We start from the raw sequence: 16,468 nt of genomic DNA on the forward strand, positions 1-16,468 counted from the left end.
GAAATTTTCAACGGTAGGAATTTAATTCATTCTCTATTTTTTGGCTTCATTATCTAAAATGATACGTGAAAATGAATGAACGGCATGGATAAAACTCATAAATCACAGTGGCCCCTCGGTGGCCCTCAAAGCCTTTGCCTGTCCCGAGCTCGAAACGGGCAGGGGTAGTACCTAATCCGTGCCGCACCCACTAGGACCTAATTAGAGACGTATGATTCTCTTAGGGGCTAAGTGGAGTCCACCGTGATTTGTATATTTTATCCATGCCATTTTTACGGATCATTCAGTACTGTAATCTAATGTTTATATTAGTAGATATGTGATGATGATGTTATCTTTGTGGTTTGGATACACTTGTAGTTATGCTTCTTTATTTACAAAAAAAATCACATTAAAAATCCTCATCGTAGGATCTCAGGATCGGAATCTGGCATATAGGTGCTGGAAGCCAAAAATAGAATACTACGAAGGCGGTCGGCATTGGATTTGATGATCAGAAATTCTATGAGCCCGATTTCCAAGTTTGGAATGTAACATTAAAGCCTCAAATAAACCACACCATAGGAAGTAGCGGGGATTGAAAGCATAGGTTGAAATCTTCTCACGGGGCACGAGAGTTTTCAATAAAGCTTGTTCATGCGACCTCCTTTTGAACAGGTTGGATGACAAATAAACAATGCGGTGGGCCTTAGGAACTTTTCAAATGAGGAATTCAATCCCCACTGCTTCCTTTGGTGTGTCCATCTGAGCCAACAATCAGCCTACTTTTTGGGTTCATGCCCTAAAATATATCGTAAAAACAGACGGACGCATGGATAAGCTATACATCTCGGTGGACCCCACGGACCATTTGTCTTTAGCTAGGTCCTGGTGGGGGAAGCACCCAATCCGCGCCCCCGACATTGTTGCCGAACCGGAGGGGAGCAGAGAAGTTGTCCGTTGATTGCGGAGAGTCTGGCCGGTGGGAGCGGAGGAGTGGAGCTGCTGCGCTAATTCCAGAGAGAGAGAGAGAGAGAGAGAGGTTGTTGCTGCTGTAGGTGCGTTTCCCCCTCTTCCACCTTTTTTTTTTTTTTTTTTGAATATTTCAACCGTTAGCATATAAGTCAGTTACTTACAGGCATCCAAACGACCCCTTATAATAATCTTGAGATTATTCAATGAACCCTTTGGCATGTATTGATATTTGGGTTTTGTTCATTCAACTATGTACTCCATTTTTATATGGATTTTTAACTGCTTCAATGTGTGCCATGATGTTCAATTTATGTGCTTCTTATGTGATCGATGAAATGCCTAAGTGGTGGACTGTGTTTCTGAACGATTCGAAAATGGAGATTCCTTGGCCTTAGCATGGGCATTTGTTCGTGTATCATATCTATCACAAGACTTATGATAAGAGAGAATCATTTCTGGTCCGGACCCATTTGTCAAAGAGTAGAGTGGATGAGAAGCATAGCTAATTTTGAACTACTGACAAAAAAGAGGATAAATGTTTAGAGGGTAAAATGGGATTTTTCTTTATTGGGGATTACTTGATCCAGGATGTATGATGCATATGCCATTCCGAAGTGATCTATTAATCTGCTAATAAGTTGTTTCATGATAGCTGCATCTATCACTTTATTGTGAGAAACCAAATCGGTCCGTTCTGCCATAAGTACCTCCATGTTCCGTTCAGTAGGATTTGACAATGGGTTTGAGTCAGTGATTTGAAGACTTCCTTTCCTTCTCCTCGATTCACGTAGAAATTCAGGAAATATGATACCGGTTGAACCATAGAGAAGCGAATTCCCATGGTCGAGTTGTGAAAACTTCAAGATAGGTATCCTACATCTGAACTGAATTCTTTCTGGTTAAAGAATCTCTTCTATTTGCTCTGGAACAATTGGGAGATTCTCTGAAAGAAATACAGGGTTCTGCTTTTGGCAGCGACATGCTATTGGGTAGTGGTCTCACTTATGGGGTCAAATCAACATTTGAATACCAACTCATTCATATCATCGATCTCATCAGTATCATACCAAATCTCATCTTCTTGACTAGTCAAGCATGAGCTAGTTCATAGATCTTTGGACTTCAGTTGCCAAGGAATAGAGACTTTACAAATAAAGAGCAAGGATTAGTACTCCTGATGGGCTTTAATTAGGCAATGCATCTGTATGAATTTGCATGCAAATCATCATTTCTATTTCCTGGAAATAATTCAACCTTGTAATCTGTTTGGTTGGTGTAAACTATCTAGGAGTTTGGCACTGTGATGGTTTCCTTCAGATTGGAATCCTCTACAACACAAAACACTTGAGCTCTATGGGCCACCAGGTTGTGTGTGTAACATTCTTCCTGTCCATTAGGTGTGCCTTGGTTTTAGTTCATGGAGTCCAAAATTAGCCCAATTCACAACTCATGTGGGCCACACCACAAGGAACAATGGGGAGTGGACGGCAACCTCGTAGATTTGTTTTAGGGTCCACCATGGTGTGGATATTCCATCCAACCTTTTTATCAGCTTCTCCTCACCCAGATTAGTATACACTTCAAAAATCAACCAGATCCAAAACTTAGGCTGGACACACTACTTGATTTGACATTGCTCCCCATGGTGTGGCCCACCTGAGTTTTGGATTGGCTGATTTCTGGTATGTATGGTGAAAATTAGAGGAATCACCTGATGGACAGGATGAATTACGCACGAACAGCATGGTGGGCCCCAAAGAGCGAACATCGAAAAATTTAAACACTAAAAACACTACACTGCACTTGAGAACTTTAATATATACTTGAAAAAACAGTACACTTTAAGAAATTAAATTCTGGTAATTTTAGTAAATTAAATTTTAAACACAACATTAAAAGAATTTATACCAGTGAAGACCGAGAAATTAAATAGGATTAATTCTAGCATGTAGATGAGGAAAATGGAATGCATGTTCATCCTAAATCATCTACTCCACCTAATAAAAATAGATCCGTCAAGCGGCAATTATAGTAGATCTTAAAATGCAACTAGTGATGTTAGAGGTGAAGTCATTTGAAGATGGTTGATCAATTCAGGTATCAACCCGCACATGATGTCAAAAGATGTACACTCAAAGTGCTTGATGCCTACCATGACCTCAAAAGATGGTTGGTCAGTTCAGGTTTCCAACTGGCACATTGTGTGATCAAAGTTCTTTGAAGATTCTAGGAAATTGAGGTAGTAGAAAAATACATCTTACTAGAGAAATAACACCTATCTAGATTTTCTAGGCATGGGACCTATGGGTACCTGTGAGCTAAATTGAGGGTTATTGATTTTGTGCTATACTTTGTAGCTGGTATGTGGCGCAATTGCATCATCATTCCCTCTCCAGTTCTGAAAGAATTTGATGTACGTTTTCGCTTGGCTAAAGCGTCAAGACTAATGATGGACAATCTATATCAATGATGGAACCTTTTAGTATAATCAATATGGATTTTCCATCCTCCGAATCATTGATCAGACTTCATCCGATGAAAGTGATTGAAAGTGAAAGTTGACAAGGATAGGACATCAAAGGTGGCCACCTATGATGGTCAAGTGAGATCAATGACCAAACCTTTATTCATCAAAAAACAAAAAGAAAAAAAAGAAAGAAAGGAATTAGGATGGCCTGCCCCTGAAGGGTTTTTTCCCCCCTCGTATGTCGTATCCTTTTCTCAAGCTTCCATGAGTTTTTATCTTTTCACTTTTGTTACATGTAGGGATGGTGGGATTATCTATTGCAGAGAAGCATTTTGTACAGGGTGGGATTGCACAAGACCTACGAACTGATGGTCGTAAAAGACTGCATTATCGACCGATCTCAGTTGAAACTGGAGTCATTCCTCAGGTATGCTATGTAGCTCTATATCATTGACGTGTTCACCATCCATCAGTAAACTTAGTTCTTTACTGGTGATATAATGTTCCTTACAGATTATGTAATGTTCCCTTTTTTCCTTGGTTATCTTTGGCTCTTTCTTCATTGCCCACAACAAATGACTAGGACTGTTGTGCTTGCTTCCATATTGGTTTGACAGCAACTTCATTTGTGGGTTTGGCAATAGGCAAATGGTTCCGCACGAGTTAGAATGGGTGCAACGGATGTTATTGTCAGTGTGAAGGTATTCATATGTCTTTGTTGGTTTTTTTTTAATGCTTGATTCTAGCATTCTTTTTTTTTTTAAAAAAAAAGGCATTCCATTGTCTTTAAAACATCTTTATATTGATTTTTACCCCTAAAGCTTGATCATTATTTCACTATATATGGAGATGGAAAAAGGGGGTGGATCTAGGGTGAATGGAGTGGAAGAGTTGGGTCGGGAAATTTGGAAAGCTATTAGCTAATTTTGCCAACACGTCCCATGAGGAGGATTCTCAATCCTCTTCATGCAGGTCCCTTACAAATTCCTCTTTCTTGTTTCTGATTTGTTGTCACATGATGCTTCTATATTCCCCGGATACAGCTTTACTTGAAATTCTACTGTTGGAGCTGTTTGTTTGATAGATCCCAAATGTCACATATTCATTTCTTTTTTTAAGGGAAGAAACCATCTTACTTTGTTTAAAATGAAATCATTTTGCAAGTTTTGAAATGGCCATTCCCAAAACCATGTTAGTTTGCTTGTCTATACTGTTCTTGCGTTGTCATAGGTAGGTTTGTGGAACTTACGAATCTATTGTACTTGAATGAAAAGACCTAGCATTTCCACCTCTCCCAGCATATGGTTCTTTTCTATTATCTTTATCAAGACCTGATGCCACAATCCATCTAGTGTCTATTGTTATCGCCAGCAAGCAGTTTAGTTGCTCGCATCGTGCCTTACCTTTGCTGATATCAAGTTGACCAAACTGTGCAAACCAGCTTTCCCTTTCCATCTTATTTCCACCATATTAAGTTGGGATGTTGATTGCATAATCTCTTGATCATGTTAGCCATCATTTAACTCTCTTTGACAATGGACCTCTTTTATCTCTTTATACCCTGCATTTCCTATAAATATTTCATGACAGGCTGAACTCGGCAAGCCAAGTATGCTTCAACCCGACAAAGGAAAAGTAGCTATATTTGTTGACTGCAGTCCCACAGCTGCCCCGATGTTTGAGGTAGGTGGCTTACTTGAATTCGTAATTATGTTGTTGTTGTGGTTATTGTGGTTGTGGTTGTGGTTGTTTGAAGGTGCTAGTTGTAAAAGAATCTTGGTTAGATCATCATCCTGTGCAATTGAGACCATATGTGTGCATGTTCATAGTTTTTTGTCTGTCTGTACATGTATGAGAAAGCACTTAACAGGAACTCCACTACAATTGAACCAAAATTTTGAGACCATTTTTATATCAGCGCTTCATATCTGCATGTGTTGAGATTTGGTTTTCTTTTCCGAAGTTGCTATCATCAATAAAATGTAGGGTCGATAAATTCTCTGTTTAGTGTTCTACAGGCTGAATATTCCACATTCATATGGCCAGGACCATTATATTGTTAGCATTTTGCGTCAGATATCAGATGCACCATGGAGGCTTCCTTTCCTTCCAATCCTCAAAACTCAAACCACCTAATAGAAATTTAACACAGTCATTTCCTGTTCCTGTTTGTGACTGAGAAATTGGTGAGCTGAAGATCAGTTTTCCATAAAATCATATACTGTGTTGTTTTTCTTTTCGTTTTAATTCAAAAATAAAAATAAAAATTGATTGCTCTTCCCTTTGTTAACTGAAACCATAGTTTTCTTCCCCTCTGGCTATTTGAAATTAGTCTGTTGTGTATTCCATAATTCATCATTCACCATTTGGCTTTTGTCAGCATTTTATTTGCATTTCAATCATATTTGTCGCATTGTTGCAGGGGAGAGGAGGTGAAGAGTTGGCAGCAGAACTCTCAGTTTCACTTCAGAGATGTTTATTGGGTGGTAAGAGTGGAACAGGTACATCTCAGTAAAGGACAGAGGAGTCATCCAGAAATTTCCTGCTTTTAAATTAGAAAAGATTGAAAAGTCACCAGGAATCCCTTTTTTTAAAATATCAGAAAAAATCAACAAGTCTTCAAGAATTTTTGTCCCCTTAATTACATAACCTGACAAATCACCAGGAAAGGTTTTCCTTTCAAAATAATTCTTTCACGGCAACAACACCATCTAATGGATCCTTGCTCTTGCTCGGGTGGTAGACACTCGGGAGTTTCAACACCCGGTCAAGGGTTCGAGTATCCATAGGTGGTGAAAGCCCACTACAGCGTGAGTGTGTGGGGGTGTGTGTGCTTGTGTTAAAAAAAATAAAAAAAGTAAAAACAACACCATTTTAATAAACCATTATCATTTCTTGCTAAACCAGATAAGAGAGTTTATCTGGTTAAAATTTGAATCTGCACGTGTCAGTTGATTAAATACGTTTACATTTTCATATGCATAAATGCATATCTTCATTGATTTTTTTATTTTTATTTTTGAAAGATAATGCATTTCTTCATTGATGTGACTGTCTCTATGCATTTGCTTATGACAGTGGGTCCATACAACAAAATTAATAGTTCATACGAAATAATTTCCCCATTACTAGTGCCATAATATAATGAGACTTTAAATAATGGGAAAACAAAATTAATTTCTGCTATCTGATGTTCATGCTATGTAGTTTTGAGAATGTTGCATATCTGTGTTTTTTTGTTTTTGCAAGAAATGATATATATAGAAAAGAGGAAAAATAGTGAATGTCTGTTAAACTTCCTAAAGCTCTCTCTAACCTCATTCTACATCGGATTCTAAACTTCCTAAAACTCTCGCATCGTACCTTCTTTTTTTTTCTTGTACAGTTGCCTCGTACTGCCATTGTCGTACCCAAATTATCATGCACTTCCGTATTGTCATCTGTTTTAAACCTTTTTGTTGTGTATGGTAATTGTATTGAAGCAAGAAAAAAAAACACTATGAGAGGTGCCAAAGAGCCAATTTTGATTGATCCTCTCATAACTCCTTTAGCTATGGAATTGGCTATTTTGCTTGCCTGTTTAGGAATATTATAAAATACAACCCCCATATTGCCGAAAGGATCCTACTCATTTGCTGTGGCCATAATGGTTGGATGGAGGTGAGCAGAAGATTTCCTTCAGCGTAATGTTTTTGTCCATCAAACCATGTCCTTTTTATTTTTCTCATAGACCATTGTTTGTGTTTTGCTTCTAAGACCATTCATAGGCCAATCATTGGATAGCTAGGACTATCAGATTCGGGAGTTTTTGTGCAACATTGCTGATCCACTCCAGTTCCCATTAGATGAGATGTTGGATCATTGAAAGATGGGCCTACCATGGCGGCGACAAGCAAACAATGCTACTGATTCATGTGAAATTTTATCTATATTATCTTAAGAAAATGTTTGAGTAATGATCAATTGAAGTGTAATTTTCGCACAGCTGGAATGGAACTTACTATTCATGGATCTTGTAAATTCAATATCCATTTCCTTCTAACACTGATTCTTGGAATTCTCTTGTGAACTGCTTGTGCATGATTGCTTCAGTTTTACATATATAACTTCATACTGGCATTTTTATGCATGTCGCAAATCGCTTTCTTATACTCAATTTAGTGGAATCATGTTTTAGTCCAGCTGACTCGATTGGTGTTTGAACTGAATTAATCTGCATCAGGAGCGGGAATCGATCTCTCCTCTCTGAAGGTTGTGGAAGGGAAGTTGTGTTGGGACGTATATATTGACGGCCTTGTTGTCAGTTCAGATGGAAATCTCCTTGATGCATTAGGTACTGCTATCAAGGTAACATATGCTCTTTTTTTTTTTTAAAAGCTTGTTAGTACACCCCACTGTCAGTTCACACTTCACTGTTAGCCACCCCCACTAGGGATCGATACCAAGACCTCAGTGTTGAAATGAGCTATTTTTCACTCAGTCTACCACTTGAGCTATGGATCAGGGTGTTCAAGGTAACATATGCTTGCATATGCATTTCATAGCAGAGGTTTTTGTTTTTCCTTTCTTTTTTAGTCCAAGTATGTCACCACAAAATGGTGGATTCTAGCTGTTTGCTTTGAAATTTAGAAACTAAGGTTGTGTCTGGATGCACTGCTGGATTGAAATGCAAAAATTAGTTGATTAGAGAGTAAATGACCTTGAGTGGAGTTACCTGCATTGGAGTCCATAATGAAGTAGCCCTTGATTGAAGTTGCATTCTTTCCGAATCCAAAAGTAACACCCTTGTGATGTGGAGCCTAATTTCTCAATATGAATACTTAGTAAGGTAATGTAATTTAGCATATCAACTTTATTGAGCTAAAAAATTGCAATTGAATTCAATAATGCACGCTGACACAACCTATATGCACTTCAGATGAATTGGTTGATATCTACAGTGAGCAGCCGACTCTTATTTTTCAAAAGCAGTACTTCTTTTATGGGTGGCTGATTAAAGATCTGCCTGTTACGTCTGTGTTTCTTAGAGCATATTAGTTGATGTGCTAGACTACTATGTGTGTTTTCCAACATTTCTTAAATGGTGGTGCCTCATCTGCCACACTAGTAGCATATATGCAAGCCAATCCAGACTATCCAATTTGTGGGCCTCGATGTGGCTGAAATGCATATGCATCGAGATGGGCCATGTATGTGCAGATCTAGTCCTCCAAACCCATCCAATTGGACTGTGGGGCCCACACATCCAATTGAATCCTCATTTCAGAAATATACTTTCTATTTCCAGCATTTGTGGGCCATCACCAGAAGAAATAGTCATTTTCCAGCAGCATACATCAACTAGATCCTATTTTAAGAGTATTACAATCATACACAGCTAGTCAATCCTCTATGCAATCAACAGAAACATTATAGGGAAGGAAATCCAGTCAACCTTATGATATACTTGAAAGCAGTTCCTCTGTTGGAGTATGTGCTGGTTTTAGAATATTTTGCTCTTCCTTTCTTATTTACTGCTCAGAAATTAGAGTCCTAATGTCCTTGCCTTCTTTAGATTAAGATCGGATTATTCTGGAATAACCAATAGGGGAAGCAGATTAGAGAAAGGATCTGAATAATTGACAGGGATTGTTGACAGCTTTGTAAGGGCTATAGTGAAGGTTTGCAAATCAGTTTCAGCATACTGTATCAATCACCACCAATAGGGGGTTATATCACCCTGTATTGCCATGTATTAGGCTGTTTTGGGCTGATACAGCCCTATCATTCATGGGTGACACCAGTATGTATCAGGCCATATGTGCCAGTTTTGGACAATACATGGCTGTAATCCCATGTTTGTGTCATGGTAATTGATTTTTAGATAGAATATACATGTCAGCATATGTTGTTATTGTCTCTTAGCATGCACTACTTAATCCAAGCATGTATTTCTGTATTTTACCTCTAGCATAAGTTGCTAGGCTGATTCAAAGTATTCAATAATGGTAACAGTGGCCATAATGGGCATCTTTGTTACCGGTAGAATATGGGCCCTAATGACCGTTACGTCCCTTCTTTCCACCATAATGGCTGTTACGGCAGCATAAAGGTCCGTTACAGGTCATTTTTTGATAACAGCTGTTATGGTAAATAGATTCCAAAATTTACCCTCATTGAACGTTCAGTGATGGGCATCAAATGGATGGTTAAAAGGAAAAGAACAATTATATGCAAGGTACTCAATAACAGTAATGGTGGCCATTACAATATTGGCCATAATATGGTGTTTTTTTTTTTCAAAATGGCTGTTACAGCTCCATATCGCTTAACGGTCCTGCCATTACCTGTTACTGCCGTTATGTAACTGTTTTTTAATACCATGATTATATTATCCTCGATCATAAACTATATGTGCAATTTATTCAAGCTTTCAGTTTGTGTAAGTGGAGCCCTGGGTTTAGTGATCCATGCCATTGGTGTGTTGAGGGCCTTGAGGGCCTACTGGATGGAGTATGCCGACAACCTTTTAATATGGAAGATCTTGACCACCATCATGGACCCTTTTTCAGGTGAATGTAGAGTTTTTCTATATTTCTTAACCAACTATTTCTAGGAACCAAATTGAAAGGTTAGGATGTTCTAGCCTATTTGGGGCATGGTCCACCAATGGTGGGTTCCAACAGGCGAGCTGTCCGAATCACCGAACCTGCACCCCACATGCAAAAAACTGAAAAACTATTTATAATGTGCCTATCCTCAGTATCAATCAATTAACTTTTTTTTTTTTATGAAACTATCAAATAATTAACTAGAAGGAAAATGGTCAATGGTTCAAATTGAATGGTTGATTTCAGACGGTTACTACAATCAACGAGATGTTTGGGCCGTGCTTCATCTACAATGAAACCCTCAATTTGAACAACTGGAATTACATACCACATTTATGGTGGGTGAATCTCCATCGTTTAAGAACTGATGGAAAATGCATGAAGCAATAGATGGTATTTTCTCCCATCAATACAGAATAGCATGTATTGCAGTTTCTCTAACTTGCTGGCTGTGTCTTGTTGCTTTATTTGACGAAACTCCCGCAAAAGTCATGAGATACTATTTTTTAGGGTCGACACTGAACTGGTGGAAATGCCTTATTGTTCCGCCTCCACTCAAACAGCTCCTAAAAGTTACGATTTTGCGTTGGAACACAAACCTGGGGTTAGCCTTCACTGATTTGGACTCAGTCATTGTTTCCTTTTAGACACACTTCAAAGATCCCATACAAGCATGGTGTGGAGCCCTTGGTGCGCTTATCTTGTATTTTCTTTTTCTTCTTTTCTTCTTTTCTTTTTTTTTTTGAATGCAACAAAAAATTGTCTTTCTCGTCATGTCTTGTAGCTTATTTTTAGTTTCTTTGGTTTTCTTGTTGTAGCTTGTTGTGAGGACTTCTCATCTTCGTCTTTAATAAATTTGTGTGATTTCTCGAAAAGAAAAAGTCTGAGCAGAAGCACAAAAGGGCTCAAAATACTAACACAAGCGACACCCAGCACCAAGAAATGATTAGATGACTCATCTATCCAAGAACACCAAGAAATCCACCCCCATGACCTGCTCCTTCTGTCCTTCGAATGCAATATTCTGTCTCTTTTAGATTACTTCCAGGGCTTAAATATTAATCTTGGGTACCTTACAATGGTCCCTACTGCTATGATCATAATAAGGCTGCCAGTGTGCCCGGCCTGTTACAAGAAAATTTTGATTTTGATAAGCCCAACCTGACCCAACCAATTAAATAATCCAAATCTGAACCATGGCGTGATCTCATTGACCTTGCCATTCGTAAGTAGCTGTTGTTGATATTTTCTTTCTTCTGTTCCCTGTTTCTTGTTGTCATTCCATTAGGGCATTTCTGATATTATTGTCATACGGTTTTCTGTGGATTGATATACTCCTAAATGATCTTCTTCAACTATTAGGCTGCTTTGAGCAATACAGGCATCCCGAAAGTTGAAGTTGCCCAAGCCAATGCTTCCATGGATGAGCAACCAGAGGTCGATATCAGTGACGAGGAGTTTTTGCAGTTCGACACTTCTGGAGTTCCTGTCATCATAACTTTAACAAAGGTGACTTGGAACTAGGTTCTTCGAGATACACAAACTTGGTTTTCATTCCTGCACCCTCTGGCGTGCCACTTTGGCATGCATGCCACATTGAGGGTGTTCATCAGGCACACCCCACCATGTAGTGGCCGGTATTTCAGGCTGGTCATGTCATCAAGTGGGCACACGTGTATGAAGAAAAGATAGGCTGGGAAAAATGACCAGCCAGATCTTCGGGCCTGCATGCACATGATGGGGCCTGCCTATTGAACAGTCTGGATTTGAGTAGTTGAGATTCCTACTCGTGCAAGTGATCTTAACAGGGCTTCCATTGTGTACACTGAGGGCCTGTTTGTGATCATGGAAATGAGAATATGGATTTGGTAAATCCATCAACTTCTCAAATTCGTGGATTTGTTTTGAATTTTGATTGGTTTTGGCACATATCAAAGTCCTTGTTTGGTAATCAAGCTTCAAATCCATGGGTTTGAAGAGCAATTGTTGGCTATTGCAATGTCAGGTCTATTGCAAAAGCATAGCTTTTATTGTGTTCAAGAGTCTCTTGTCGTGTGGATTTGCCCAGTTGTAAGTTGTTTTTGGGGTGATTTGGATTACCCAAATCCATGAATTCATGGTGATATGGATTTGAGAAACCCCCAACAGAGAGGGCGGACTTGAAATCCATGGAGTTCACAAATCCCTGCCCCAAATCCCTCACCCTAAACAGCCCCTAAAAGAATAGAATGATAAATTGATCATGCAGTCGCTGTAAGACGCCCTTTTTCCCAGCTGTCTCCTGTGTAGGACATCCAAGCTGTGAAAACGTTGGGCTCCACCATGAGGATCACCGGGCTTGCCAGTCAGGCTGATTCCCTCTTCAGTTGGGCCGCACTGTCTAAACACCAACCGCTATTCGATCTTACCCAACATAAAGGGGTCGATCACCTGTTGAGTGGATCAACCTGATTTTCAATCTAGATGATCTTCATGATAGGTCCCACTATTCGCACCTTCAGGCAACCTGTACATAACACATTGGCCATAAGAAGGTGCCATCTGGTAAGCTTATGGAGCTTATGTACTGTGCCTGATCATTTCTCATAGTAGCAACTGCCTCAATTTTTATGGTTTTTCTGCTGACTAATGCTTGCCATGGGTTGGTAGGCACTACATTGTGGACGCAACATCAGAAGAGGAATCCCAAATGAATTCAGCTGTTTCAGTTTCCATCAACAGGCATGGGCACGTCTGTGGGCTGACCAAACGCGGGGGTGCAGGCTTAGACCTGAGCGTTGTTCTTGACATGGTATCTGTGGCAAAACATGTACGTCAACAGCTGATAACAGTGCTTGATTCAGAGATTTCCACTGCTGAAGCATCTGAAGCTGACTCATAACATGATTAGACTTCGATATAGCAATGGAAGCCTTTGTAATTTTCTGACCAACGAGGCATGATCATGATCATCATAGCCTTATACCTCAACTATTCAGGAACCAAACTGGAAATCTTTGGGCAAAAAGATGTTAATTGATACCTTATCAAACAAGGTAGAAATGATTTTTGCCATTTCCGTTCTCTTTTGTGAACAGTTGTGATTTTCCCATTAAATCCATTGAACGGCTGACTGTTTGGAAGACCTGAAATAGTAGTGTGTGCCAGCTGGTTACTTCAGGCTTAATTAATACTTGTTATCTATAGGCATTGTTTTAGGTGGCAGAAAATGAAATTCCTTAAAAAAAATTATGAGATGAACAGTTCCAATCACTGCAAAGGAACGTTTAGCAGGGCGAGCAGGCTACTTCAGTCCAAATTAATATAACTGTGTAGGAGGGCTGACCTGAGATGCCGTAAATGGGTCGGTGCAACATGGCCGTCCAACAGTTCAAATCTATGAGCGTGGACTCTGTACAATGGAGATTGGAAATGATCGTGATTCGGGATGCATGGCATGTTACATTCCTTGTCCTTTGAAATGCTTCATTTCATGCCTTGGGATTCAGGTGTCATGCATTCAAGGGCTTGCTTGTTTATACTGAATAGTCAGGAGATTCTTGGAAAAGGAATTGTTTTCCTCTTGCAAGACATTTTCATCGTATTGGGAAAACCATTGAAGGGGAGGCAATCATTTTCCATTTCCAAGGTATTCCTTGAGATATGCATCATTTTTTTTTTCCTCAATAAAACTTAAAGGGCCTGTTTCGATTCATGAAATCATAAAAAAGGAAATAGTGTTTCTCGAGAAACCTTATTACTGGGAAACATGGGAAAGGAAGCATTGTTTTCTTTACATGTTTTTTCACAAGATTTTTCTAGAAATGTAGAATCTATTTTCGAATTTGTTTCATTTTCTCTGAGAAGTTTCTTCATAGTCCCTGGCATGTGCGGCATGTGGGATGCTTGAAGATAGATAGCTGAAAATGTGGCATATCCGGCATGTGAGGGGCTTGAAGCTGAATGGTAGTCTGAATAGTAGCACCCATGGCATGTTTGAGGTGCTTGAAGGTGTACATTGGCACATATGCATAAGGCATGCATTGACATATTTGATTCATGCAAGCACTTCAAAGGTATGCCTCTAACAATTATGAATGCTCTTAAATCAATGGTAACAGTGGAATCTCAAATTCTATTGGATGTTATACAATTGCTAAGCATAAAAATGATCGGGTCATACATTGGACTGATCCAATCGACAATGGGGGACCCAAACAAAACTGGCATTGGGTGCAAAGCAATTCCGTGTAGCTCCAACTACTGTCGGTCGTCCGTATTCAGCCTCAGTCGACCATATAAGTCTAAGATAACCAACCCAAAGCGAGTCATTTACTTGAGCGATTTGCAGGGCTTAATACACACACTAATAATTCATATTATTAATACATAATAATAATTACAAATCAATTCAATACCACCTCACGGTATATTAATTAAACACATATACAAATCAGTACAATTTAATATGTATCAATACAATCAAATGTATATCAATATCACCTATCAATTGTCATATAAGAGTTCTATCAGTAGGAGTTTCATCTTAATCAAACATTTCATCAAACGTGTTGGCTACTAACAACAAGTAACATTAGAGTCGGGATAATAAAGCAATTTAAGTACACATAATATATGAAATCCTAACAATAATAATAAATTATTATCTAACATTATTAAGGGTTAATAAAAGGAAATCTAGAAGAATGGTACACATTGATAGGGTTTTCATGCGACCTAATCACGCTTAGGGTTAGGGTTTTTTGAAAAAATTACCAAAGCCTGAGTTAATTAGAATGAAAACATATAATATTAATATAATTTAACCTTAAGTAGTTTAATTAAAAAAATAAAAAATAGGAAACATTTATCCGATCGTCGGTGGAAAAGGAATTGACGGAGGATTCGATAACGGCTAGGACTTTGATTTAAGGGAATCAATGAAATAAAGCACCATTATCCTCCTCTCTTGCTCTCATCTTTCCTCTCTCTCTCTCTCTCTCTCTCTCTCTCTCTCTCTCTCTCTCTCTCTCTCACCCAAGGTAAGGTATAAAGTTCGTATGGAATGGAGGGATTGCTCAAAATGGGGCTTATATAGTGCTAGGTGTGATGCAAATGTCCCCAAGGTTCAAGTTTTTAATATTATAACCCTCTAAGAAGTTATTTTTAGTTATATAGGTCCACGAAGAGAAGTACAAGTTGATCTATGACATAAGATAGTTTCCCTAAGAGATGATTTACGCAAGGCTTCGATCGCCGCGCAAATCAGACACATCGATCAACGATTATGATTAAGAGTCAGTTCAATAGTTACCGATCGTCAATCGGGGCCATGTTTATAGGAATAGGTGCAAGGTATTAACTTAGGTTGGTGTCCTAAATTTGGTTGTAATCTAGAAATCCGAAAGCCACAACTTTGGTAAAGATCAGACAGGGACAAATAACTTAAGTTCCTGACGAATTCTAAGAGTATTCGCATATCTCATGCTCTCGCCTTACGAGCTCAAATTGAATGATTCGACGCGCAATCTTGGCTCAATATCTGCGATGGATGTCACACTCGTTAAGATAAGCATCTTTCTATAGTTTTGCGTTTAATAACTCACTAGCGAATAGCCTAAAGCTTGTTCGGATAATCATGGTATTTATAAGATGAATTGGGTAGCGAGATTTCTTGTGCGCAATAATTAGGGTTTGGTTTAACTAAGCTTATAGTGTGACCTATTCGCAATTAGAGAAAATCGTAATTCAATCATAATCACCCTAAACAGCTGGTTCTTAGGCTAATAGAGTATCTAGGTCAATTTTGTTTGTTAATCAAGATTCGACCTCGTCTTTAGGTAAGTCTTTATTTAGTTACGACAGTCTTGATTAGTCAATGATATGTTGGCTAGATCCGGGCCCCAAATGAATAAGTGACAAGGTTAGGTTTGAGATTTTGGCGATCGAGCATATTCATTAGCTTTATACCGTTAATTAATTGAAATTGTCCAATTCTTTACTGGTAAAACCTGTGTATAGGCTAACATTGAGATTCGAGTGTTAATGGTTAGTAAGTGACAAAAATAAGCTATTTCTAGCAATTTTTTATTTTTATTTTTTTAGAAATTTTAAAATCCAAAACGTTGAAAATCAGGAACATTATAAATATACATATGCACTTTAAAAACACTTTTAGATTCATAGCTATATCTTTATCATCAAGACCATTTATATGATGAAATTCATCGTAGATGAAAGAAATGTCACCAAAGGAGAGAAAAAAATACATTGAAAATTATTTCAGACCTTTGATCATGCTAGGGCTGGCCGCTTATCACACCCTGGCTCTGGAAACCCGAGTTCGCTTGACTTAATCACCGAGTCGAAGGTGTGACTCAATGGGAAGGGGATAATATTATACACATCACCATAATAATCATAAAAAATAGTAAACTTGATTAGTTATCATGCATCCAGTCAAAAATATCAATTATTT

At 38.5% G+C, this 16,468-nt stretch overlaps 1 protein-coding gene across 3 annotated transcripts; it reads left to right on the top strand.

Annotated features, from left to right (window-relative positions):
- The first annotated feature begins 855 nt into the window (after positions 1–855).
- On the top strand, positions 856–13,194 carry LOC131239662 (uncharacterized). 3 transcript variants are annotated; one of them, XM_058237485.1, is made up of 8 exons: positions 856–1,037; positions 3,721–3,848; positions 4,066–4,122; positions 5,012–5,104; positions 5,844–5,922; positions 7,644–7,768; positions 11,374–11,519; positions 12,652–13,194. In XM_058237485.1, exons 2-8 carry the CDS (start codon positions 3,723–3,725, stop codon positions 12,890–12,892), a joined length of 867 nt encoding a protein of 288 aa, XP_058093468.1. In that variant the 5' UTR covers positions 856–1,037; positions 3,721–3,722; the 3' UTR covers positions 12,893–13,194. The 3 variants fall into 3 exon arrangements, with proteins under 3 accessions (XP_058093468.1, XP_058093469.1, XP_058093470.1); XM_058237486.1 differs by lacking the exon at positions 12,652–13,194 and adding an exon at positions 12,301–12,633 and having other exon boundaries at positions 11,374–11,520; XM_058237487.1 differs by lacking the exon at positions 856–1,037 and having other exon boundaries at positions 3,716–3,848; positions 4,039–4,122.
- Positions 13,195–16,468: the final 3,274 nt, after the last annotated feature.

The sequence above is a fragment of the Magnolia sinica genome, chromosome 3 (assembly GCF_029962835.1).
Source record: "Magnolia sinica isolate HGM2019 chromosome 3, MsV1, whole genome shotgun sequence".
Lineage (NCBI taxonomy): Eukaryota > Viridiplantae > Streptophyta > Magnoliopsida > Magnoliales > Magnoliaceae > Magnolia > Magnolia sinica.

Coding starts and splice junctions, on each gene's coding strand:
- LOC131239662 (XM_058237485.1), top strand. CDS start 3,723: ATGGTGGGATTATCTATTGCAGAGAAGCATTTTGTACAGGGTGGGATT. Junction 3,849..4,065: donor AAACTGGAGTCATTCCTCAG/GTATGCTATGTA, acceptor GTTTGGCAATAG/GCAAATGGTTCCGCACGAGT. Junction 11,520..12,651: donor GTCATCATAACTTTAACAAA/GGTGACTTGGAA, acceptor ATGCTTGCCATG/GGTTGGTAGGCACTACATTG.